This window comes from Triturus cristatus, chromosome 2_2 (assembly GCF_964204655.1).
Source record: "Triturus cristatus chromosome 2_2, aTriCri1.1, whole genome shotgun sequence".
Taxonomy (NCBI): domain Eukaryota; kingdom Metazoa; phylum Chordata; class Amphibia; order Caudata; family Salamandridae; genus Triturus; species Triturus cristatus.
In genome coordinates this window covers 217,535,759-217,560,948 of record NC_140582.1, presented here as the reverse complement: position 1 = coordinate 217,560,948, position 25,190 = coordinate 217,535,759, and the positions used below count along the sequence as shown (strand labels likewise).

At 44.1% G+C, this 25,190-nt stretch overlaps 1 protein-coding gene across 1 annotated transcript in view; it reads left to right on the top strand.

Moving 5' to 3' along the window:
- The window catches only part of SNX30 (sorting nexin family member 30), a 234,057-nt gene that overhangs the window by 150,905 nt on the left and 57,962 nt on the right, over positions 1–25,190 (top strand). The window contains exon 3 of the mRNA XM_085641260.1: positions 11,019–11,129. Coding sequence (XP_085497386.1) covers positions 11,019–11,129 — 111 coding nt within the window. The remainder of the gene's footprint in view (positions 1–11,018; positions 11,130–25,190) is intronic.

Below are 25,190 nucleotides of genomic sequence, written 5' to 3'. Positions count from 1 at the left end.
ACCTCAATTATCTAATATTTTGGGAGCACATACACTTTCCCCAAGTAGGACGGCAGCTGACTGGTTCACAACACGGAGCACTCGTCCCTTGTCTGTCTACATCCATGCATTGGCATCTACATGGAGCCACAGGACCTGCCTCTTCATGGGTCAATAAAAACCATGAACTCTGTCGTTCCAAAGATTGCCATGCACACGGCATGGTGAGAATGCGTAAGAATCACCAACTTTGGTTCTATCCGTGGTTCCTTATAAATAGTGAAAGAGGTGTGGCTAATATTAATTGTGGTGCCTTTATCGCTCATCTCGTGTCAGTTATGACTGATTTATGAAACATTGCAGTGGAGCGGAGGAAGAAAGAAGTAGTCATATCTCAATTAAATAGGGTAATACAATGTATTTAAAATTAAGATTTTTAAATTACACCCAGGTCTCTAAATGTAGTTCGGCCGTGCAGATACCATTACTGGTCTCCATGTTGCAACATCACCTACAATACATTTATAAACGTGACGAGAACACACACTGCATTCCAGTATCAAAGTAAGAGGAGACTTTTTTATAAATACAAATGGGGACCTTCACGCAATCCTTTATTTTTGGATGCAGAGACGCACACCCATGTGTCACAAGGCTACAGGTAACGCAAGTTTTTGAGAAATTCTGCAGTACCTTATAAGGACTATGCCCACAGACCTTTTTTCTTTCAAAACATTATTGGTGTCAAAGAAATGCACCAATCCAAAAAATCCACTAACTTTCTAGTAACAACAGCAGTAAGAGCTTTATCAAAAAAAAAGTTGTTTTTAGTGAGGCAATCCTAAATACTCATCTCAATCTTTGATTATGCAAAGGCTAATGTAATTGCAAATCATTACATTATCTGACTGAAGAGGCTGCTCGTTAAATGCACCCTTTGTTCTCATACATGTAAGTGGATCACTTGCGCGTTCGCTTTGAGCAGTAGATTACACTGTAATGCATCTCTGTTTCCACAGGGAGCTTCAAAGAGGCGTCTGCGCTTACACACTCAACTCTGTGTAGAGAATACACCCTACATCCCTCTGCCTCCAGAAAACTCAACATCCCATTGGCCATCTCTGGCTTCTTTCTGACCGACACTTAACTTAGTGATAAGAAATTGCAGAGAATTATCTTACAGTGAAATGCTGCAATATATGTTACCCGTGAAACAAGATCCTTTAATTCATAAATATTACCTTTTAATCAAAGCATTAGTACAGACTCCCCACCCTTCACAGGGACATACTTTCCAAAGTGTATACTTCATTGGTCATTGCACGTGCAGACTTGCTTGATGGTTGAATCAATTCAGGGCTTCAGGATTTCTACTTTAAATATTTGCTATTGGAGTGCACCTGCAATGGGGCTATTTGCATATTCGTTGGTTCTTATAAAAATCTTGCTTGGAGTGGCATTTTGGTGAGTACAAATGATTTTGAATTCAAACCTAGCTCAACAACATGAATTTGCATGGCTTCAACCAGGAGCTATCAAGCACCAGACGGGAGTAAACAAAGTTAAGCATGTAGTAGTTGGTTTACTATTTCTGCTGCAACCTAAACAAACGAGGAGGAAGGGAAGAGATGATGATTGGGCAACAGGCGAGAGTAAAAGGAAATGTAAAGGCGTAAAGAGCAAAGTAAAAGGGGTTAAGGAATGGAGAAGTAGAATGGGGGGGTTAGTGTAGCTAGGAGTATTAAGAAAAAGGAACAGGAGGCGTTGCGGAAGGGATGGTGTAAAACGGTCGACCTGTAGATAAGTCTGGCATGGGCTGGGAGGTAAAAAAAGATGTTAGGTAAAGACATGGTCGAGAAATCTGGTTGAAAGTAACTCTTGGAGGGAGGCTTGGTAAGAGGTGGGGGAGAATGCTGGGGTTCTGATAGAATCCTGTCCTCGCCCCCCAAAAAAATAATGATAAAAAGACAAATTAGTGTTGGAGGATAAAAGAGCTGAAGATGGAATCCACCTACTAACAAAGTAGTTAGAAAACGTGGATGAACAGATCAATGTGCGCCAGACAAAGAAGTGTAAGTGGTGTATTTGTGAAATGAAAAGCTTTGTTCAGGTTTGAATCTTCAACATGGTTAATAACAATCCTCCTGGAAAAAAAGTTGAGGAAAACAGAAATTCCTGTAAGAAGTCTTCTGGTTTATTGCCCGGATCGGTGGTTCTTAAGCTTTTGACTTCTGTGGACTCCCACTTGATCATTACTGGAACGCGAGTCCCCTCTGAATCATGAGTGGAAACTTGGACCCCCACTGGGTCATCACTGGAAGCCAAGGACCCCAACCTAAGAATTTTCAGTGGTTTGAACCGAACAACACTACCCAAAAAAATGCAGACACAAGCATTCATCAAACAAATACATAAATGATACACCAAATTTATTGTAATTTTAATCAGATGGCTGGAGCTTGTCTAAATTTGATTAAGGCCTCTTATCGTCCATACTGTATTCAGTTTGATGCACGCGCACAGCTCAGACCAATCCATGATAAGATACTAAGGTAATTTTTAGCCACCAAATTCCTTCATATTTGCAGAACGTTTTACATTTTTTAATTTTACATTATGCTTCCTTATTTTTATACACTTTATTAATCTGCTAAAATGTAAATTTCTAAGCAGTCGCACACCTCCTGAGTAGGCTTCATGGACCCCCAAGGGATCCCAGGACCACAGGCTCAGATCCGCTGCTCCAGATCACACACATACTAATTATTTGGTTGAAGCAGGAAGGACAATGTGGTCTTACTGTCTCACCCAAATGGGTGATCCCTGATACAAAATAGCTGTGATGGCGAAGTGGCCTATGAGGTCTTGAAGAGATAACATGGATTGCTTTATCATCATTATCAGAAAACTTTATTTGGGCCAAAAATGGCCGTAAAAGCACAGATAAACAGACTACGTTATATTTGGTTAAAAACAGAACTAAAAAGAGCAACATTGCATTCATAGCATTGTCATAACCATTGCCCTGGAAGAAACGCCTACTAGCACAATAGACACATGTTTTATGATCATAATCCATTATCATCTCAATTGACCTTCTAACTCACCCCACAGTCCCACATTATTGTTTAAGTGAGACAATGATAAAGTGCTTGTGCATCATACGGCCAATCTAGGGGATCATGACTCCATTGTCCCTTTGCTTCAGGCCGCGGCCCCACGTTGTTGTTTAAATAGAGCAGTCATAAAGTGCTTGGGCATCATATAGGCAATCTATGAAATAATAAAGTGCTTGTGCATCATACGGGCAATCTTAGGGATAATTACATTATCTGGAAAATTGATTTCATAAAAAGGCCCGTATGTAGGCGGAGTGTGACCATAACCTAATCTAGCAACAATAGACAATCGTACAAAGACGAATGGACAATAGCTTATTTGAGCATTATAGTTAAAACCTTTTTCTAAAATGATTCTAAGATGGCTACTTACAATTTAAAATGATACCAAATGTGAAACTGAAAACAGGGCCTATTGTGGAAAGTATAATACAGTGTGTTGTCCCACGCTAGAGAGATGACTTAAAAATGGCACTAGGAACACACCACATTGAGAATAAAAAACGTGAGACAGAAAACACAATGGGTGGGTGTGTGTCATATTTCAATAGCCTGTATGCCTCTCTGCAATGACTCCCAGGTTTCCACATATCTGGCAGAGGCAGCGCCTCCTTGCCCTTTTATATCCTTGGCAGATGAAAAATACATGGATATCTGTTTCCTCTATATTGCTGGAGAACCCCGATCAGATGGGTCGGCCCACTTACTGGTGAATATGCGCAGTGGGAGCACCCTGTGTCTAAACTGAAGGTATAATTTCTTGTCCAAGAATGGCTGAATGTCATCCAGAGCCGATTCTAGTCTGTATTGGTCTTTAACTTGTAAAAACGCAAGTGTTAGACAACCAGCTGAGGGATTCACTGTGGCCTGTATTCATTTGTATTCCCTATAACTCTCCACTAGGGTATTCCTAGGCGTAGCAAGGCAGGTTTCTTCTGCATTGGTCCACAGGTTACCTCTCCCTATTGCAGCGCAGGTGTTCCTAATGTGTACCAGCCAGGCGAGTTTACCCGTACCCTGAAGCCTCAACACTTCACTCAGCTCTCCCTATAAGCTGACAGTTCAGAGGTGCTCCACAAACGACGCCAGAATAAAAGAGGTCTGAGGGCAGCTTCATATGAGATTGGTCTAATCCCCAGGTCCATGCTGAGAGGTATAAGAGGGGAGCTAGGGGGAAGACCAAGGAGTTGCCTGGCGAAAGAGTTCTTAATATTTACTAAGGAGCCCAGGGGGCGGTGGCCCCATATTTTGGCACCATACAGAGCAGCACCCCAGCTTGTACTTTGTGGATTTCAACTGCCGGGCTTATGGTTTTATGGGAACAGCTCCTATATACCTTTGTTAGGCCCCCCGTCGACTGTGCCAACTTTAGGTTTGCTTTCTGGATTTGCGCACCCCAATGCAGTTTTGCTGTAAGCATGATCCCATGGTACTCAAAGATGGAGACCCTCTCTAGCGGGTTTCCATCTAAGCGGGGATTAGGGCGGGTACTAGTACTTGCATTAAAAACCATATATCTGTTTTTTTGTAGGTTGATCTCCAAGTCCCGGTTCCTACAAAAAGAACCTAAATCGTTAAGGAAATTTTGAATTCCCATGGGCGATTTAGACAGAAGGAGAGTATCGTCCGCGAACATCATTGCGGGAATTTTGTGATTCGCAAGTTTAGGGGCGTCAATGTCCACCTCCGTGGTTAGTGACTCAACTAGGCCATTATTAAAAAGACAGAAGAGCGACTTTGCTTTATCAATAGAAGTAGTAGCCTGTGGAATTTCTGTAGCCCAGGATGTCTACCTCCAAAGCGTGCATCCTAGGATTATTGCAGAAAAACCTATGTAAGGCTGCACAACTAGTCTGCATCTAACAAATTAAATGCTTGAGACCAGAAGATGTAAGCCCGATTATGCAAGTTGAACAGCCGTAATATCTGAGAGCCAGTGAAAAAGAGAAGTCCTTATGAAAGAGTTCTCATTTTTAATCGGCCGCAGAAATAAATAGTGACAGAAGGCTGCTGACTTTGCCAAACTTTGTGAAAAAAACTGAATCAGACCACCTTACACAAATAAATCATAATCTTTGTAAAATTAAGATGGAAAATTGTTCCTTGAACAGTGGTGGTGTGAGATGACCTGTCAAACAAATGGAGACCTAACCATAAAACTTAAAATGCAATATCGCCAAGAAGTTTGTCGCTGAAGGAGTCCATAAGCAGACACCAAATTTGAGAGGTCCTCCCAGATGTGAGACTAAGAATAGTTGTGGCAATCAGTGATAAGTGTGGTGATTAGCCTGGGGCGACAGCTTGAATTATTTGTTCTCATCAAAGGTGGCAGAGGACCTGCAGCATGTCTTATAGCACAGAGTTGACATAGTGAGCTTGCATCAAGCCTGCTAAAACTATAAGAACACACTGGTGGATTCAATCCTGTGCTCATTGAGAGAGCGGTACCTTAAATTAATAATCTATCCAGCCCATTAGCAGGGAACAACACGGAAGGCTTTATGATCTGGGGGATAAAGCTGGGAAACTTATTGCATGGCTGGACAGGAGGGAATGGGCGAGCCGCTTGGTTCCGGAGCTTAGAATAGAGGGGGATGTCCCAATTACAGGACTGCAGGAAATAGTGGACAGGTTCGCTGATCATTTCCAAGTAGTCTATACGACAGTATCTCCCCACTCAGAGGCGGACTCGCAGGAGCTACTTCACGACATTAGACTCCCCTGTCTCTCCCCTGTCTCTCCCCTGATGACCGAGACTACATGGATAGCCCCCTTACAACGGAATAGATTGCCCAAGCAATCCGCTCACTAAACTCAGGGAAAGATTTGGGCCCAAACGGGCTTCCCATCGAGCTGTATAAACTTAGGCCAGACAAACTTGCCCCCTACTTAAAAACAATGTTTGAAGAATCTAGAGAAGCAGGAACACTGCCATTGGAGCAAAGGGACCTATTATAGGATGGCAGACCTCGAATCACACTAAATAAACTAACACTAAACTGGTACGATGGAGGAATCGGTCTTCCAAACATCAAGAAATACAACTGGGCCACCCCGCTGGCGGCAATCAACCATGGTACGTTTGGTCGCACAGACGACCCAGGCTACGCCATGGACAAGTGGCTCCTTCCAGGAGGGAGCTATTGTAGAGCTCTGTACTCCTGACCCAAGCGAACGGGACCCCAATTGGTGAGCATGGGGTGGGCTGACACGGGTGAATGTAAGAGGCAATGTGGCCTCACCGATACGTTCATGCACGTAATTTGGGAGTGTACACATGTCCACTCTTATTGGATCCAAGTGCACGACATAATCAGCAAGGTGTTGCGTATCTCCCTCCGTCCAGAGGCTAGGAGATGCCTTTTAAACATATGGGAGCCCACAAATCTGAACACCTCCCAGACGCAGTGGGCCACTCTTGGGTTTGTTGGCCAAAAGAAATATTGCTCAATTGTGGGGGGCTACTCATCCGCCTATCTTAGAAGCCTGGGAAAGGAACCTTGACTGGTGCATGTTCAGAGAAAAAACAGTGTATATTGCAAGGGGGTGCCCCGGGAAGTGGTCACATATCTGGGGCCTGTTCGATAGCTATAGAGGAGAGATCTGCAATCCACCTCGCAGCGCTGAACAAGAAGACCCCACTTCCCCGTAATGTTCCTCTCCTTTGTAATGTGTGTATATCCTTCCACCCAGCTGTACTGTGATGTACAATTTGCCCGATCCTCTGTGCTGTACTATTTGCCAATGTGTGTTTAATAAAAAGAGTTGGAAAAAAAAATATATAACTATCCAGCCCCTAGAATGTTTAGGTTGGGTGTTTGCAAGTATTTCTTATGATTTCTTCTGCTATCTGAAGGAAATCGCTCTTTGGGTGTGGCACACTCTTCTTTGAACCACAGTCAGATGTTGACGGAAGCTAACGCGCATTATATAATTTTCAACTAACCGTTGTACGATGTTACAAAAGTCCTTTGGCCTAGCGTTTTATAGCCACTTTCTAGTGTTTTCTGTTCTTATTATTATGGCTATGCTCAGATAGAATTTTATTATCCTTAATGCATCTTCTGTGGATCCTAGCTGTTTCTACCACCTTCATCTCCTCATTGGCATTAGTTTGTTCATTAAACATAGTTCTGAAGATTTGTAATGCACTCCGAAATATCCACTTGAACTGTATTGATTTGTTATTAATTCTTCCAATAATAAGGTCTTTTTTTTGCCATTGGAGCGTTGTTCGCTTGCATTGATGTCTTCTCTGCTTTTTTACTCATCTGTCTGTTTCATTGCCTAGTCTGTTTTTTGTTGGGGTTTATGGTGAGTTGTATATTGTAAACCTAGCTGCAAAGCGATGAAATGCAGGACAAAGGTGGAGATGAGGGCAGTTGAGTTAAAGGACTGCAGCTGGGATAAGTAAATGTTACCAACGGGGGGAGGTGTCCATGATATGAAGGGTGATATGTGAACAAAATCTTTCTGTAAGAGGATCTTCCGTTCCTTCCTGAAGCACAGGAGTGAGGGATCTCAGTCGTAAGAGAAATCTAGATTTTGAGAGCTTGATAAAAGAAGGTTTGCACTCTTGTCTTCTCCGTCCTGCTATTTTGTCTTATGCCTTCTGAGATTGCTACTGCGAGCATTAGTAGTCCACTGTACATCTTAACTTGCTTGCCAGATTTGGTGGATTGTTCATATTCGCCGTTTTGCAGCAGATGGGAGGTGTGGCAGGCTGCAGTGACCATTGTGGGGAGTTCTTGGCGGTAGCATGATGACTTTCTTCATGAGGGTCAGATGTGATTTTAGTGCGTCAGTGAGAAGGGCCTTCCATCTGTTAAGATAAGAAAAGACCTGGGCCTGTTTGGCTGTTCTGAAGCCTTGCTAGAGGCAAAATTATTTGAATTTGTAGAGCATCAGGAGTTGGTGCCAGGTGGTTTGTCTTTTTTTTTAAGCTATGTGTTTTGATGCAGAGTGTGGTGTTGATGTGAAGTTATTGTGATTTGATGCTGTTAATCAGTTGTGGGGTGAGGCTGTCCAGGTTCATCACTGAGATGTGTTCCTATATACATTTGTGTTGGTTGCTGCTGGTGATTAGCACAAACTGTCTTCGGGTCTGAGTTTTAGGTACAGCTTAGACATCCAAGCCTCAATGGTGATCAGGCTTTCTTTTAGTCAGGTAGTGTCACTTTCTTGTGTAGTCTTAGGACTTCAAATTGGTTTTATGTCATAGCTATTCTTTGCTTTATGATTTCCACTGATAATTTAATTACCTCATTTTGATTAGCCTTGTGGTCCCTGCACACATTGGTATTTTGGTTGCAGTACTGCTTCATATTGATGTGTGACTGTAAGTGCACCTTACAGCTCAAAGTTGACACAAATTCTCGACCAAACATCACAGCTGGATATCACATTGCATGATCGGTAGTTCTTAACCTTTTGACTTCTGTGTACCCTCGCTTAATCATTACTTGATCCCGGATATCCCTACTGAATCGTTAGTGGAACCTGGGGACCCTGACCTAAGAATTTTCTCATGATTTGAAGTGCAAAACAATGGAGAAACAAGCATTAATCAAACTGTTATGCAACTGATTAAATATTTAATTCACAAAAAAATCTAAAATTCTAATTTTAATCTCAAGGTTGGAGTTTGTCTAAATTCATTTGAGGCCACTCATTGCCCACACTATATTCTGTTTTATGCACTTGCACTGCTTCAATGAATCAATCTGAAAATAACTTTATTTTTAGCCACCAATTTCAAATTTGTTCACATTTTCAGAAAGTTTCTTAATTTCCAATTTTACGTTTGGCTTTGGTATTTATATTCACTTTAGAAAATTAAATAATAGCAGATTAATAATCAAAATGCAGACCCCTTTAGTAGGCTTCACGGACCCCCAGGGGTCCCAGATCACAAGGTAAGAACCATTGCTCTAGTCTAAAATCATTGTCTAAATCACTAACTGCCTCTGGTTAGATACCACCCATCACTCCAAAGGTAAAAATCTCCTTCTTGTAATAATTGATCACACCATGGGTCTTGGAAGGGGGGTGGTGGCAAGTAGGCACACCGCCGTCAGAGCCAGGCACCCGCTCGATACCTGCTGCAACCCTTATGAACCGGACCCCGTGGTATTACACCACACTTATACTTTGGTTCCTCTAAATATGAGGTACACCTAATTTAATAGGATTTTAAAGATTTTTTACACTTATGACCTCAGGTTAGGGTGGGCCTAAGGTTTACACTTTGGTCCCGAAGAATACCTGATTAATAGCATCATATAGGCAGAAACATGTTGACCACGCACAACGGGATATAGCTGAATAATCTATTCAGTTTATATATCCCTCACCTTGTTTTTATATGTGCCTGATTGGCCAACTAATAAAATTATTTTTGGACACAATCTAGGCACTTTTAACCACCACACACCCACTTCCACTTATCACTCAAACAACACTAACCTGCTCCCCAGTAATTCTGGCGTTGAAGCACACCAGGGAGGCACTCGGCCTCTCCAGGTGGGGTCCTATGATGAAGCATGTCACCAACCAGGTTGGTGAGTGAGGGCTTTCTAAAGAATCAATTTTGATTCTGCATGCCTGCTCTTTTCCTGAGAAGATGCACTCTTCCTTTGTTTTGTCTGGATGATATAAAGGACACTGTGCATTCTAGTGAACTAACTTCTGTTAATTGATGTATCTGTGATGCAGCCTGCCATCCCACTCTGCTGCCCAGCCTAGAATCTCTAGAGCTAAAAAAACACTGCCCTGCGCAGGATTGCTTCTTTGCTGACCAACAGAACCCTTGTTTCCTCTCTGCCTGCCTTTTGCTCTGACCCTTTTCCCTCCAGTGCAGTAGTATTGTTGCACCAGTCTCCTCACACATGCTTGTGTCACTTGCGCGTTGTTCTCGCTATTTTTCTCTTACACCTTTTGCACTGGTGTACAGCTAGCATCCATGCCCATCTCATGCTACCGTGAACACAGCTGGCACGCTGCTAGGTTCGCGACAGCATCTTGTGCTATCAGTTTCCAGCTCTGCACAAACATTAAAATCCATACAACACCACCCTTTGTGCAGTTGAGTTTGAAGGCTGTGGTATGCCAAAAAATGTGCCACAACTGATGATGTGGGTGGGTGTTTATTGTCTAAAATGTAGTGCTCCGGAACGTGTTAACCAGGTCCTAATGTGTGAGACATGAAGTGTCTAGACCCTCGGATGGCCTGCCTCATACAAAGTTGGTGGCACCGATTTGACTGCAGGCACGGTGAAATGGCGCCTGCTTCTTGCTGGCCATGGCTATGAACCCTACGAGATAGAATTTGATACTTGCAGGCCTCCGTTGCATGTAGGTGGAGTGGGCTGGCGGGGACTGCAAGCGATTCATGATGGTGACATTATGGCTTCGAAGGGGTCGTTATGTACTGTGGAAACGCTGCCAGTCTCTTAACCTTGTAGAACCTATTTTGTTTCGTTTCGTTTGTGGGAACCTAATAAAAATATTTTCAACATAAAATTGGAAGTGCTCCGGTTCTCGCATAAGAATAATGTTGGTGATATAGATACCTATATATTTTGCACTGTGCTTCACGCCCAAACAAGTCTTTAGTTTTGATACCGCTAAAGCGCCCGGTATATATATTGCCTGACCTGTTCAGATACTGTTTCAAGCAAATCAGACATCTGCCTCACCTCCCGCCCCCTCAGCTTCCCGCCCCCTCACTCCTCTGCGGCATGCCAGCCCCCCCCACCTGGAGTTGAGCTGAGTTTACCCTCTGCTTGTCAAGGTTCGCGTGCAGGGCACACAGAACAGCTCTGCTAGCTGGCGGCTCACCAGGGAGGGGAGAGGGAAGGCTTGCGGCCTCGAAGTGGAGAACACAGCCTAACCTTGTTTTCATTCTCTTACTATTTTTAGACCACCAGGGCAGAGTTTGACCTGCCGGAGTACTCGGTACGCAGAAGGTACCAGGATTTTGATTGGCTGAGGATTAAACTCGAGGAATCGCAACCCACGCATCTCATTCCCGTAGGTAGTTGCCCAAAATGGATTGTTTTTCAGTATTTTTTATTCGATGTGATTTACCTTTGTGTGCGTGTATATTTATATATAGTATATATATGTGTGTGTATATATATATGTGTGCGTGTATATTTATATATATGTATGTATATATATGTGTGTGTGTTTATATATGTGTGTATATATTTCTGTATGGATATTTGTTTGTGTTATTGTGCTTACCTATGGGTGAGATATTCACTGTTTGGGGCTACTCCATTAACCTTCCAATGTGTCAAGAAAAAATGATGCACAGTAGGGTTATTTAGAAAATCGTAAATATATTTATATATCGCTTACGACCCCTGACAAGGCATTGAAACGCTTGTTCAGCAGGTAGCACAGTACTCCGCAAAATGTGTTCATTTTGTTTTGTACAGCACCGTCTCATCACCTTAGGGCCACCTCGCATTGCTTGTGGGTTATTATTGTAAGACCAGGGTATAGGAGACAATACATTTCTGGTGGGGGACAAGGACAAACTTTTGTACTTTCCAGTGACCCTATACAATTCGCTCACTGTCTGAGATCCATATGCTCCGTTAAACAAATACAATTGCATAGTTTTGTAGTGAAACATTGATATAAGCAGGCACGTAGTCACAGTTTGCAAGTATGCTTTAATTGTTATTTACATTCATAAAGTAATTAGACCAAAGTGAAAAAACATATTCTTGAATCTTAGATCTTCATGCACCAAGCAAGCGAAGGTGGGACGAAAAAAAGGAAGAATAAACTGAATGCTCTTCGACATTCCTAAAACTTAAATGCAATTGGACTATTGGTCTATTGGAGACAGGCTGCAGGCACACAGCGCTGTAAGAGCAGAGGAATGTCCACTTTCTAAAAGTGGCATATCTAAAATAGTAATATGAAATCCAACCTTACCAATAAAGAGGATTTTTCTTTATTACCATATGAAAGATATAAAACATGATACAGCTACTTCTCTCTAACCAGGAATTGCAGCTTAAAAAAGTGTATCAAGGAATTCCTAATGTTAATATACAAGAGGAGTAGGCCTCACAGTAGTGAATAACGAATGTAGGCGTTTTTCACTACGAGGACATGCACAACTTAGGAGTACATGTCCTACCTTTTAGTTACATAGCACCCTGCCCTATGAGCTACCTAGGGCCTACTTTAAGGGTCAATAATGTGTAATAAAAAGGAAGTTTAAGGCTTGGCAAGGGGTTTTTAATGTCAAGTCGGCTTGGCAGTAAAACTGCACTCTCAGGCTCTGCAGTGGCAGGCCTCAGACATGTTTAAAGAGCTACTTGTGTGGGTGGCACAATCAGTGCTGCAGGCCCATTAGTAGCCCTGGGTTTATGGTATACCACTGTACAAGGTACTTGCAAGTAAATTAAATATGCCAATTCTGTATACACCAATGTTACCATGTTTAGAGGGGAAGTACATGCACTTTAACACTGTTCAGCAGTGGTAAAGTGCTCAGAGTCCTAAGGCGAACAAAAAGAGTCCGCAAAAAAGTGGAGGTAAGCAGGCAAAAAGTTTGGGGGAAGACCACCTTAAGGCTGGCCTGTCTAATAGTATGGTATAGGAATCTGTGTGTTTGAGTAATGAAGTCAGTCAGATCCTTTTGGAAGCCCCTGGTTTAGAAGGGCAAAAGTAGGAGAGCAAGAATAGTTTCTCAAACACTGGAGTTTATCTCCTGTATTCTGTGGCTGGAGGGTGGATGAACTCTTAATGCATTGAAAAGTATGCAACACATTACTGAAACATTTGACTCAGGACATTTTCCTAGTTGCAAAATGTGATTAATAAGGGATTTGCGCGCTGGAAATCAAGTTGTTTACCAAAACCTTTGGTATGTGAATACTCAGTCACTGGATTATGCCATCAGTGATGTCATCAGTGATATCACTGACCATGTCATAAGTGATGTAATATGTGAGATCATATGCAGTGCACAGCGGGGGCTCTAGTTATAGTTAACTAGAACTACTGAATTTCATCCGTTTTGTACGAGTGAAATCTGAGCCTAACTATAGCGCCCCTGTAACCTTTAGTTTTTTCTGTAAATTTCTAAGGTTTTTCAAATGCTAATTCTAACTATAACGTCCCTGTAACCTTTGGTTTTTCCCGTGAATTCCTATGGCTTTTTAAGTAGCAGTCATGTTTGCAGAGTGGGGGAGAAAGGGGCGGGCCTCCGACCAGCTCTCGGGAATCCTTCTGTGTAGGACTTGCAGGAAGTATCAGGAGGGTTTCTTGGCCCCCAAGCTCCCTTAGGAGTAAAGTAGACTATATCCCCAACCAGTAGTGCACCAGGAGCTGGGTTTGCAGAGTGGTGGAGAAAGGGAGCGAGGCCTCCAAAGACCTCTTAGTAATCACGCTGTGTGGGACATACTGGAGGTAACAGGAGGGGTAGTTGGCCCCCAACGATGTCCTTGGGGGCCTCCTGGCACACTACTAGTGGGGAGATGAAGCCCCCTATGCTTTTGCGGGTCCTTGGGTGCCAACTACCCCACCTGTTACCTCCAGAAAGTCCCACACAGTGAGTTTGCTGAGAGGTTTTCGGTAGCCACACGCCCTTTCTCCACCACTCTGCATATGCTCCTCCTGGCACACTACTAGTTGGGGGATGAAGTCCCCTTGACTTTTGAGGGCCCATGGGGGCCAACTAGCTCTCCTGTTATCACCAGTAAGACCCACACAGCTGGATTGCTGAGAGGTCCTCAGAGGCCATGCCCCCTGTTAGAAATGGGGGTCTCTAGTCGGCAACAGTTTGCACCTTGTCCAAGTAGGGACCCTTCCTTCTAGTCAGGATAAGGGAGTTACACTCCTAAAATAACCCTTGCTCACCCCCTTAATAGCTTGGCACAAGCAGTCAGGCTTATCTAGAGGTAGTGTGTAAAGCATTTGCACATAACCAACAGTAACACAGTGAAAGCACTACAAAAGGACACCACACCAGTCTAGAAAAATATCCAATATTTTTATATACTTATGACAAGACCAAAAACGATAAAAATCCACAATACAGTACTTAGAAATCTTCAGTGATCACAATAACCTTGACATAAAGTTGCTTGAAGTAGATAGCCCCAGACGGAGCTATCACAGCGTCGTGAACAACAAATCCAAACAGTTCTGGCTGACCACGGCGTCGTGGGCCAGTTACGGTGTCGGGAAGACCTCTCAATGAGCCCCGAAAGGCTGGCGTCCGCAGGCGTCTGTTCCAGAGGTCGGTGGAGGAGTCTTGGGGCCTTTGAAGTCACACACGTTGCAGATTGAACTCCTGGCATTTGAAGTTGAAAGTGCCGGTGTTGGGTGCTGCGGTGCGAAGTGTAGCAGTGCGGCACCCTCAGGTCGCGGTTCAGGCAGCGGCTCAGTGACTGTCATCCAGCGGCGTCCTTGAGACCAGGGCTGCGGTGCAAATTGGTGCAGTGTTTGTCGCGGTGCTGGCAGGTCACGATGCAAGCAGCGTTGTCGTTGCTGAAACACTGTTGTCGGCTGACGAACTGGAGTTGATGGCGTCAATAGGCCAAGACTGCAGTGCGGGATGAGGACGGTGTGTCATGTAACTTACGAGCGGTGCCCTCTAACCACGGTGCAAGCAGCGGTGTCGATGGCAGCGTGGAATGGCATCTGGGATACCAGGGCGATGGTGTGAAGTGAGGAGGTGCGGAGTGCGGTGCCTAGAGGTTGTGGTGGAAGCAGCAACTTGGTGGTGGCGTCAGGTGGTGGCATCGTTGAGACCAGGGTTGTGGTGCGGCGGTGCCCTCTGCGGTGCCTTCAGGACACTGAGTCGGCAGCGGCGTCGTAGATGGCGTCTGGTTGTTTTTCTTCTGTTGCAGCAAAAAACACACAGTTCCCAGTGCTCAGGGGAGAAGAACTTGAAGTCTTTGCTGTTCCTGAGACTTCTTGAACAGGCGGCAAGCTCTACCTCAAGCCCTTGGAGAAACTCACAAAAAGGAAGTTGCAGAAAGTTCAGTCCAGTCCTTTCACTGCCCAAGACAGAAGCAGCCACTGCATGCTAACACAGCAAAGCACACAGCAACGTGGTAGTCTCTACTCACAGCTTCTCCCGCTCTTCTTCTTGGCAGTCTTCTTGGTTCCAAAAGAGTTCTAACATTTAGGGGTTTGGGCCCCAATATTTATACTCCAAATTCCTTTGTCCTCTTAGGCAGAGAGTGTCTGTGCTTAGTCCTAACCAGTTTGGTCCTCTCTGGCCCAGCTTCCCTGCAGGAGGCAGAGACAGCAGTGTCCAAGGCATACCGGGCCTATACAGGTGCTAGGTAAGTCTCCTCCCACTACTCTGAATGCAGCCCATGTCTATTCAGCCCAGCGCGGACTCATCCAGACTCTCTGAAACCACGGCACATACCCAGCCCCTGTTACTCCAGAGCCAGACAGTCAATCCACAAACCCAGCAGAGGCACACTTGATGGCTAAACAAGAAAATACCTACTTTCTAAAAGTGGTATTTTCAAACACAGAATGCAAAAATCACCCTTACTAAAAGATGCATTTTAACATTCCGAGTCCAGGCATACTAAACTTGAATTTCCTACCTTGTTCCCAGGGGTAGTTATGTTTATAAAATGTTATAAGCAAACTCCCCATTCTATCCTATGGGAACAGGTAGCCTTGCAATAGTGGAAAACGAAATTGGCAGTATTTCATGATCAGGACATGCCCCACACACCAGGGCATGTCCTACCTTTCACATACACTGCACCCTGCCCACAGGGGTACCTTGGGCCTAACTTAAGTGTGATTCCCATGTAAGAAAAGGGAAGGTTAGGGCCTGGCAAGTGGGTGCATTTGCCAGGTCGACATGACAGTTACAAACTGCGCGCAGGCTCTGCAGTGGCAGGTCTGAGTTACCTTTTCAGGGCTACTCATGTGGGTGTCAAAATCAGTGCTGTAGGCCCACTAGTAGCATTTGATTTACAGGCCCTGGCACACTCAGTGCACTTTATTAGGGGCTTACCAGGAAATCAAATATGCCAATCATGGGAACACCAATCCATAATACAAATTTCACAGAGAGCATATGCATTTTAGCACGGACTAGCTCCTTCCTGGAAATATTCGGGCTGATCCATCAAGCGGAGACTGAGAAAACTGGGTTCTCTAAACCCTTCCCCCCCCCCATGCATTTCCTTAGGAGGAATTACAAAATACAGAAAAAGTGGTTGAACAGAATGACATCAAATTTGTCGGAAAGCTGGCTCTTTATGCAGAAAGTGTGCTTTTTGTGATTTGGTGTAAATCGATTCAGTTGTCTTTGAGAAATTATGCTTTAAAAAAACACATAGATGGTTGGTCCTGCCGGGCTCCTGTGGGACCACAAATATATATATATATTTTTTAAACTGCCTCATTAGTCGCAAGGGCTTTTGTCCCCTATTGACCGGTTCGGTCCCCTGGAACTGAATGGTACCACAGGACCGAACAACGTGATTAGCTGGCAGCAACATGAAAAATGTTGTGGCAGCCATTGCTGGACTCTGCCCCAGTCTCCTTTTAACTTGAAAAAAAATAGTATAGTAGGGGGTATGATATGGTACGCTTAGCCCCTGGTCATTACGAGGCGGGGTCCCACAGGACTCAAAAAATAAAAAAAGGAAGAATGTGGGGTGGGGGCTCTATGGCTGGTTACCCGCTAACAGTGGGATTGACTGCCTGCGGGATTTAAACGCAGGGGCCAACCCCACGCTGTGTATGGCCAAAGGCCGTGTGCTGCAGGGGGTGGCTGCCCGTGGCTGTTTGGGTGTAAGTCCTGGGCTCAGAATCTGGCAGCAGGCTGTGCAACGCGGGGATTGGCTGCAAGCGTATTGTAGTAAGATATTACCTTATGTTAAAAAAATTGCAAAATTCGATGAAAAACAGAGGTTGAAATGAAGTTATACATAAGTCTTCAAATGATAAAAAAAAAACTTTAATTCTAAACCCAAAAAACCCCCATTGAATTCAACAGTTCTACTTAAATGACATCAGTATAACTTGCCCCGCTATGTGCTCTGCTTATGACTGCACATGTTACATCAGAGGGTACTTCTGAAATCTGCGGTTGTGCAAGTTATACTTCTGTTAATTGCGTTTAACTTGTGAATTTCAGTGATGTTTCCCGTTTTAAAATGGAAGGTTTTTATTATTAGAAGACCAACATATAGCTTTACTTTAATCTCAGTTTTTTCACTGAAAAAAAAATGCCCGAGCCCTACTAAAAAACGACTTTGAACTACAAAAGATAACCCATGCCCAAAGCCTAAAAGACTATTGGCACTCCTACGTATACTTACCTGAGCTGTAAATTCCCTACGCATTGTAGCGCTGCCCCTTGTAAATATGTGAAAACCTTCCCCGCACTCTAATGGTTCTCGTTGTAGTGCATGTGTGATAATGGCATGCGTGGTGGAACCCTCTTTGAAATGGGACCAAGTCTGTCTTGGAGATGGTCATGGCTTCCTAAAACAGAACATTAGCTGCAGCGCTGAATTCTAGAAATTGTGGAGCCAGTAGATGAGTGGCGTACAAGCATCACTGTAGACTGTAGTAGTGTGCGTAATTGGGGTTTGATAATATCCTGTAACACCTAGATTTTGTGCTACCCTACTAGATCAAGGAACAAAACTCCATTGTAATCAGGCCTACTGGAATGAATAATGTTGCTATGGAGGGCCAAATTATTTGATGAAGTTGACAACATTTTGCAGCATGAAAATGCAGGTTGTGTGGCAAAATGTGCCACTTTCTGTGATATTTGGTCATTTTAATGTACATTATTTGTATTTGAACAAAGGTTTAACCTCATAAGTGCCAGTTTAACACCTGAATACATCCACCTGCTGCTCAAAGGTGACCAGTTATCCTTTCCAAAGGGTCTGCCACTGTGCTGCACCACGTTTTGGTGTTTTATTTTATTGACTCTTGATACCTTTAACCCTGAAACATTGTTTTTGTTGAAATATGCAAATTATGCACTAAATAGGCGATTTTGTGGCAAGTGTGGTAAATCACTAATTGGGCATGATTTGATTAACCCTTCTTGCAGTGTATAGAGGCAGTAAAGCAGACTTCCACCGTTGCAGATATTTGGCAAGCTGAAGTCCAGGAGCATCTGAACGTTTTGGATGCTTTTTCCCCCCCATTACCATTACAGACACTGATAACCATAAGTGAATCAGTCTTAGCTGCAGAAGGAATAGTCCATCCCGAGGTGCTGGGCCAGGTTCTCTTTAAATCAATCAGTCATTTGTAGAGCACACCCGTGAGGGTCTCAAGGCGCTGAGGTGGAATGTATTCAACCTCAGTCATGTTTTAGCTGTATTTGGCCTTAACAGTGAGGTGCAACTTGAGTCCCTGCAGACCAGGAAGCTATGTGACCAACATTTCAGCACTAGCATTCAAATTATGGTGACTCTCGGTAAAAGACAAAAGGTGATGGATGAGAAAACCTATATTATTGATAACTACTGGCAATTGGTCTGGGGAAATTTTGTGTCTTCTGTTCTTAAGTCACCGTTCTTTAAAGGCTGGGACCAATAATGAGACATATGTGGTGGTTTGTGTTCATCTTCAGAGGGGATATGGTCTGATGGTTGGGTTGGACTGTCCCTTTTGGTACGGGGGCTAAGATTGATTGGCATGTAGTTGGACTCTATAACATCAATGTGATGGGTTGCACTCCGTATTCTTAAATTTTTAATTCTCTTCTATACCACACAGTTCATCTTGAGGCGTGCTCACTGGTGACGTGCCAAGCCCAAACGCACGTTGTCAAACTTAACACCGTCTTCATGGGGCTACTTTTAGCCTCAAGGCCAGTGGCGACAACCTATTACTGCCATTGCAGACATTTAGTCATTCATCTTCAATCAATTTTGCCATTTTTTTGCCGTTTTTTATCCATCATGTTTTTCCACTTATAATTTTACTCAGCTTACAATATCCCATGCAAGGAAATGCAATTTCCACTTTTTCTTATGTTCTAGTGGGCCATCCGAACCTCTTCAAAGAACACGAATAGAGCAATGTTCGTCGAAAGCAGTTTATTAAAACCCAATGCATTTCGGGCCCCTCGGGGCCCTTTGTCAGGGGTAACTGTAAATGAACAATAAAGACGTGTTTTCAGAATTAGATATACAATCGCAAAACTAGTTACATTAACACACTTAGTTTCTCCTTCTATTTAAAAAACGTATAGTGACTGTCAGTAGATGTCCCACGTTCTTTCTATCTCCTTCTACATTCATTTCTTTTCAAAACCTGCTTTTTATAAAAATTTCTCTTTACAGCTTATACTTCATAACTCCATCGGCCCTCACTCCTATGGTTCCTGTGTCTACATCACCTTTTCTCTTATTCACATTTCTCACTATTTTCCTCCCCCTTCCTCTTGTGATACCTATTATTCTCTCCACCCTTTGTTGTTCTCAATCCTTTTCATCGTACCAATGTTCCCTTGCACGTACCTGCTGTAACACAAGCTTCCTCTTCTCCCGTTTACCAAAGGAATTACCCTATCTAATTATCTCCACCCTTTTTAAACTGATCGCGCTCTTTCTAATCCCTCCTCTATCTATCACGTGTTTATTAAAATCAACAAACCTTCCTGAGACACTACATTTCCCACAATGCATACTAAACGTTAAATTAAGCCATAAAACTTTTTAAATGTGTGCACTCTTGTTTCATTATTACTCGTAACAATATGCCGATATATCCAATGTTTAAGCTAGTCATTTTTGTATACATCTGACTTCTGTTCCAAAAATAAAGTTGCTTGACAAACAATGTTATTCCGCCTTGCATGGAAAGAACAGCGCCATTTACTCGACTCTCCGTTGCTGAAACTCTGTTGGATCCACGTGGGTGCCAACCCGGTAGGGCGAAAATTCTATAACATCAATGTGATGGGTTGCACTCCGTATTCTTAAATTTTTAATTCTCTTCTATACCACACAGTTCATCTTGAGGCGTGCTCACTGGTGACTTAACACCTTCTTCAGAAGAGGTTCGGATGGCCCACTAGAACATAAGAAAAAGTGGAAATTGCATTTCCTTGCATGGGATATTGTAAGCTGAGTTAAATTATAAGTGGAAAAACATGATGGATAAAAAACGGCAAAAAAATGGCAAAATTGATTGAAGATGAATGACTAAATGTCTGCAATGGCAGTAATAGGTTGTCGACACTGGCCTTGGGGCTAAAAGTAGCCCCATGAAGATGATGTAGTTGGACTCTGCCTGAACTTGCCGATGAGCTAAAAAATGATTCCAATAAATGAGTGTGTAGTAATTTTAAGTGGTGCAGATCAATTTGTGCTTCACCATCAAACAATGTATTGCTGTGCATCTAAGAAATCTTTTCCAGGAATTGTTTCATTGAAGGGGAGAGTAAATTCAGAAAATGAAGTGGAATTTGTAGAATGCTATGAGGTATTGTCTCAATATGAGAAACCCCCGAACTAATTTGCGGTCAGTGTCCTGGGAGAATTTCTGTATTTTAAAATTTTTGAGGATGTTCTGGGAGGTTCATGGCATGTGAAGGCTATGTTCTCAGCACTGCCTTCTCTTTCCTCACTACACTGGTTTACACAATCCTATGTGGATTGCAGGTTTAAGATATGTCACTCTGTTCAGGCGAGAAATACCTCAATTCTACATCCCGAGGGCTGGTATTTTGCTCTTATGTTGTAGTATTTATTGATATGATCTGCTGATATCTTCCTGTTTTTTAGATCATGGGGGCCTTCATCTTCTGCTTTTCTTTGCTGGTTTGGATAGAGATCTCTTTAGTGGGGGTGATTGGCTCCTGTTCCCTTGGATGTAGTTTCAACCTCCACAGTAGTGGGTCTAGAATGATTACCTACCTTCTCTCGTAGTGTATGTACATATATATCTATATAATCTATTGTTCATGATTTGGGTGTTTGACGTCTGTAAATACTGCTCTCCCAGAAGAGAAGAGTTTCACTGCTCCTTAATAGGGTGTAACTTTGGGAGATCTGTGGCCACGAATTGGATGAGTTCATCAAATAGTGTTGTACTTTACTGAATGATGTTTTGGTACCAGAACTTTACAAAGATCCTAAATAATACAGGACTTGTGGGTGACTGCTGAGTGGTGTTGGTTGAAGTCTTGAATCCTCAAAACCCAAGAATTGGAATGATCTGAAGGAAGAGGAAATACAGAAGGCACTAACACGACTTCAAGCCGGGAAGGCCCCGTGCCCAAACCACCTCCCAGCTGAATTCCTAAAGAAAATGTCTAGTACGATTTATAACGTTGTTACACAAATTATATGTGGAGTCACACCAAAAAGGTGAACTCCCCAGAGACCTCTGCATGGCGGCAGTGATGCCCCTTCCCAAAGCTGTGAAACCTTCAGGCAGATGGCATTCCTACTACCAGATCTCGCTTCTTAAATCAGATGGCAAAATACTGGCCAAGGTATTAGCTAATCGACTGAGGAAAGTAATCTTAGACTTGGTGCACCCAGACCAGGCTGGGCTCATGCCACATAGATTGACTAAACTGAACCTCCGCCGACTATACAACAATATAGCACGGTAGAGGGGGCAACAGTATCATTGGCCGGGGTGTCCCTAGCCGCCAATAAGGCTTTTGATTCGGTGTAATGGTCCTTCCTCTTTGCTGTTCTGGGAAAAAGTGGGATTCGGACCTAGATTTCTGGCCTGGTTTAAGTAGTTCTACATGAACCCCAGGGCACGACTTAAAGTGAATGGGATTCTATCTCAGGAATTCCCTATAAAGAGTGGCATGAGACAGGGCAGCCCCCTGTCTCCCATGCTATTTACTTTAGCAGTAGTGCCCTTGGTGGAATCGATAAGTGTTAATGCCACAATATGGAGCTGGCGATGGGAAATGACTTGGGAAGAAAGTCTATCCCTATATGCGAATGACGTCCTCCTATATCAAGCAGACCCGGGGATATCCCTAATGAGAGTGGGGGAGATCTTTGAGTTTTACAAGAGGTATTCAGGCTGCAAACAAAATTGGGAAAAGTCTTGACTATTTGCACTGGGTAGTGTCTATACACCTCCCCATGCCATTGACAGTTGCAGATCGATGCTTTAAATATCTGGTACTCTGGGTCTCTAAAGAAGAGGGCACGCACTATGAAGACATCTGTCCCCATTGCTTCGTAGGTTGGAGCTAGATGTGAAACATTGGAGGGCACTACCATGGGCAGCGATCTTTAAAATGATCACTCTGCCGAGATTTATGTATATTTTGCAAATTACACCTTACGCGATATTAAGCAAGTTCTTCCTGGCTATTATTAGGCTCCTAAGGTCTCTATTATGGGACGGCGACCCGCTGAGAATTGCCTTATCCATCCTCCATATATAACAGGGGGCATAGCATTTCCAAACATCAGCAAATATAATGAAGCTGCGCAAGTAAGTGTAGTGAATAAATGGATGAATGAATGGATGCACCACTCGATGACCCTGCATGCAGGCTAGATGGGAAGGTACTGGAAGAGTGAGGCTGATACACGTGTTGTATGGTGGTAAAGTGGAGACTGATGTCCTGCCAGCAACCGTGAGAGTGATCGCTACTTGGAGCAGACTCAGTAGAGAAATGGGCTGGGGTAAGAGATTGACCCTAACCGCCCTCCCCTCCACATGGATGGGTCCAAAATCTGACCAAATGCCAAAGCTACTGGGATTTAAATGATGGGATGACATAGGACTCTCCTCTTTGGGAGACGTTTGAGATGCCAATGGTATTGTACCATTTGAGCACCTCCGAATGTGAAATGGGGCCCACACAAATATATTTCAATATCTTCAATTATGTCATGTGCTGCAGCGTACGATCCCACCGGGTACGAAAACCATGGAAGACACTCCCCTAGGAAGTAAATTACTGGAGGGCGATCTTCCTCACATATAGCACATTGATGAGAAATACCCATAGCGAGTTAAAACAGTTAGGGCAGGCTGGCGACCAGACATAGGGGGCGAGATACATGAGGATTGGAGAGGTGCTGTGAAATTCCCAAGGGAGGTAGCAATAAAAGTGAGAAATTGACTGATCTAATTAAAATACTACACAGAATATGCTACACTAAAACCTGTTGCATAAAATAGGCAACGCAGGTGATGACATGCCTTTGCACTTGCAGGCAAAGGGGTACGTTCCTGCATACGTTATGGGTGTGCCAGGCACTGCAGCCATTCTTGGAGGGAGTAATACAAAGATTACAAGAAGCCTTGGGAATATAAATAGAGGTCAAGGCCCTCCTTGTGTTACTAGTAATATGGAGAGAGTCCGATGCAACCTCCTACCAGAAACTCCTCACTAACCTTTTTTTCTTTTTTACTGGTAGAAAGAGAATTGGCACTGCAGTGGGAGAACGGCGGATGGCCACGCCCCCCTCAGGGGGGACACTTGAGGGGACAGCCCCATAGCATTTACCCACTGCCCCTGGAGGGGTCTAGTATTTTTTCTATGGCCACCTAGCCGCAAGGGGGCAGCTGCACGTGCAAGATCTCGCCTCCTTAGGGACGACGCACTTCCGGGAGGCGGCAGGCTATTTAGGTGGGCATCTCACCTAGGCATTTCTCTTTTCTGGCTAGCAGCAGAGAAATTTGGGACTATCCAGAGCATATTAGGCAGGCTCAACTTTGCTGCCAGAGTAATCCCAGCAGGTAGACCTTTTGCTCACAGATTGGCCAGGGCTTCGACAAAGGTAGTCAGGAAGCATCACTTGGTTCGGCTGAATCAGGGGATCAAGAAGGACCTGATCTTGTGGGCTGCATTCCTTAGAAACTTCAATGGGGCCCTGATATGGCAAGCCCCACGGGCAACCAACCAACAGCTTAGGCTCTTCACAGATGTATCCGAGCGCAAAGGTTTCGGAGCTATATTAGGATCTCACTGGTGCGCAGCGAAGTGGCCCAATGCCTGGCACAAGAAGGGCATTACAAAGAATATTGCAGTCTTAGACCTCTTCCCCATAACACTGGCACTCAAGCAATGGCACAGGAAGCTACAAGATAGGGAGATACCTTTTGGTCTGACAACATGTCAGTAGTGCATGCAATCAACGCCCAGATAGCAAAATGCCCCATCCTACTAGGCCTGATCAGAGAACTGGTCAAGGCTTGCCTTTACGGCGACGTTGACTTCCGCGTGCACCATATGCAAGGCATAAAGAACACTGCAGCTGATGCACTTCCTTGTTTCCAGTGGGAGAGGTTCGAACGGGCATGCCCAGAGGCAGATAAAGTGATGATGCCTTTCCAAGAAGACTGGTGGAGACTGATGCAGTGGACCCCAGACTAATGGCCCTAGGTGAGCAGGCACTAGCGCACAGCACCAGGGAGAGGTACAAGAAATGTTATACTACCTTCATGTCGGTAACAGCTAGACCGGATGGTAGAAACCCAGCAGAGATGGAAGCCAGGGTGCAGCAATTTGTGCTATGGGCAAAGGACAACAAAAAATCCCATGCCTAGGTATTCAGGCATGTGGCAGCAATCGCGTATCTCGGCAAACTAGCAGGCCAGGCGGATCCCACTAACAATATCCCGCTGAGGGCAGCTTTAAAAGGGTGGACAAGAGCCCAGGGCAGCCGACAGGCTTCCAATAGAGTTTGGAATGCTGACTAAGATACTGGACGAGCTGGGGGACATGTGCACCAACGTGTATGAAGAAGCACTGTTTAGTGCAGCATTTGCGCTTGAATTTTGTGGCGCCCTAAGATGCAGCGAGTTAGTGGCACACTGAAAAGGGGACACAACGATGAAAGCACTGGCAGCACAGGATATGGAGGTTAGGGAAACACAGCTGCACATCACGGTGAGGAGCTCCAAAACAGATCAGGCAGGAAAAGGCGCAACCATCACCCTGCAGTACCTAGAGGGGAGCAGGTACTGCCCAGTCGCAATAGTGCGGCGCTACAACCAAGCACGCCTACGCACAGCAGGTTTCTTCCATATACATGCAGACGGCACACCACTCACTAGATTTCAGTTCAGCAGAATCTTGGCCCAAACACTGAAAAAGGCAGGTTACAC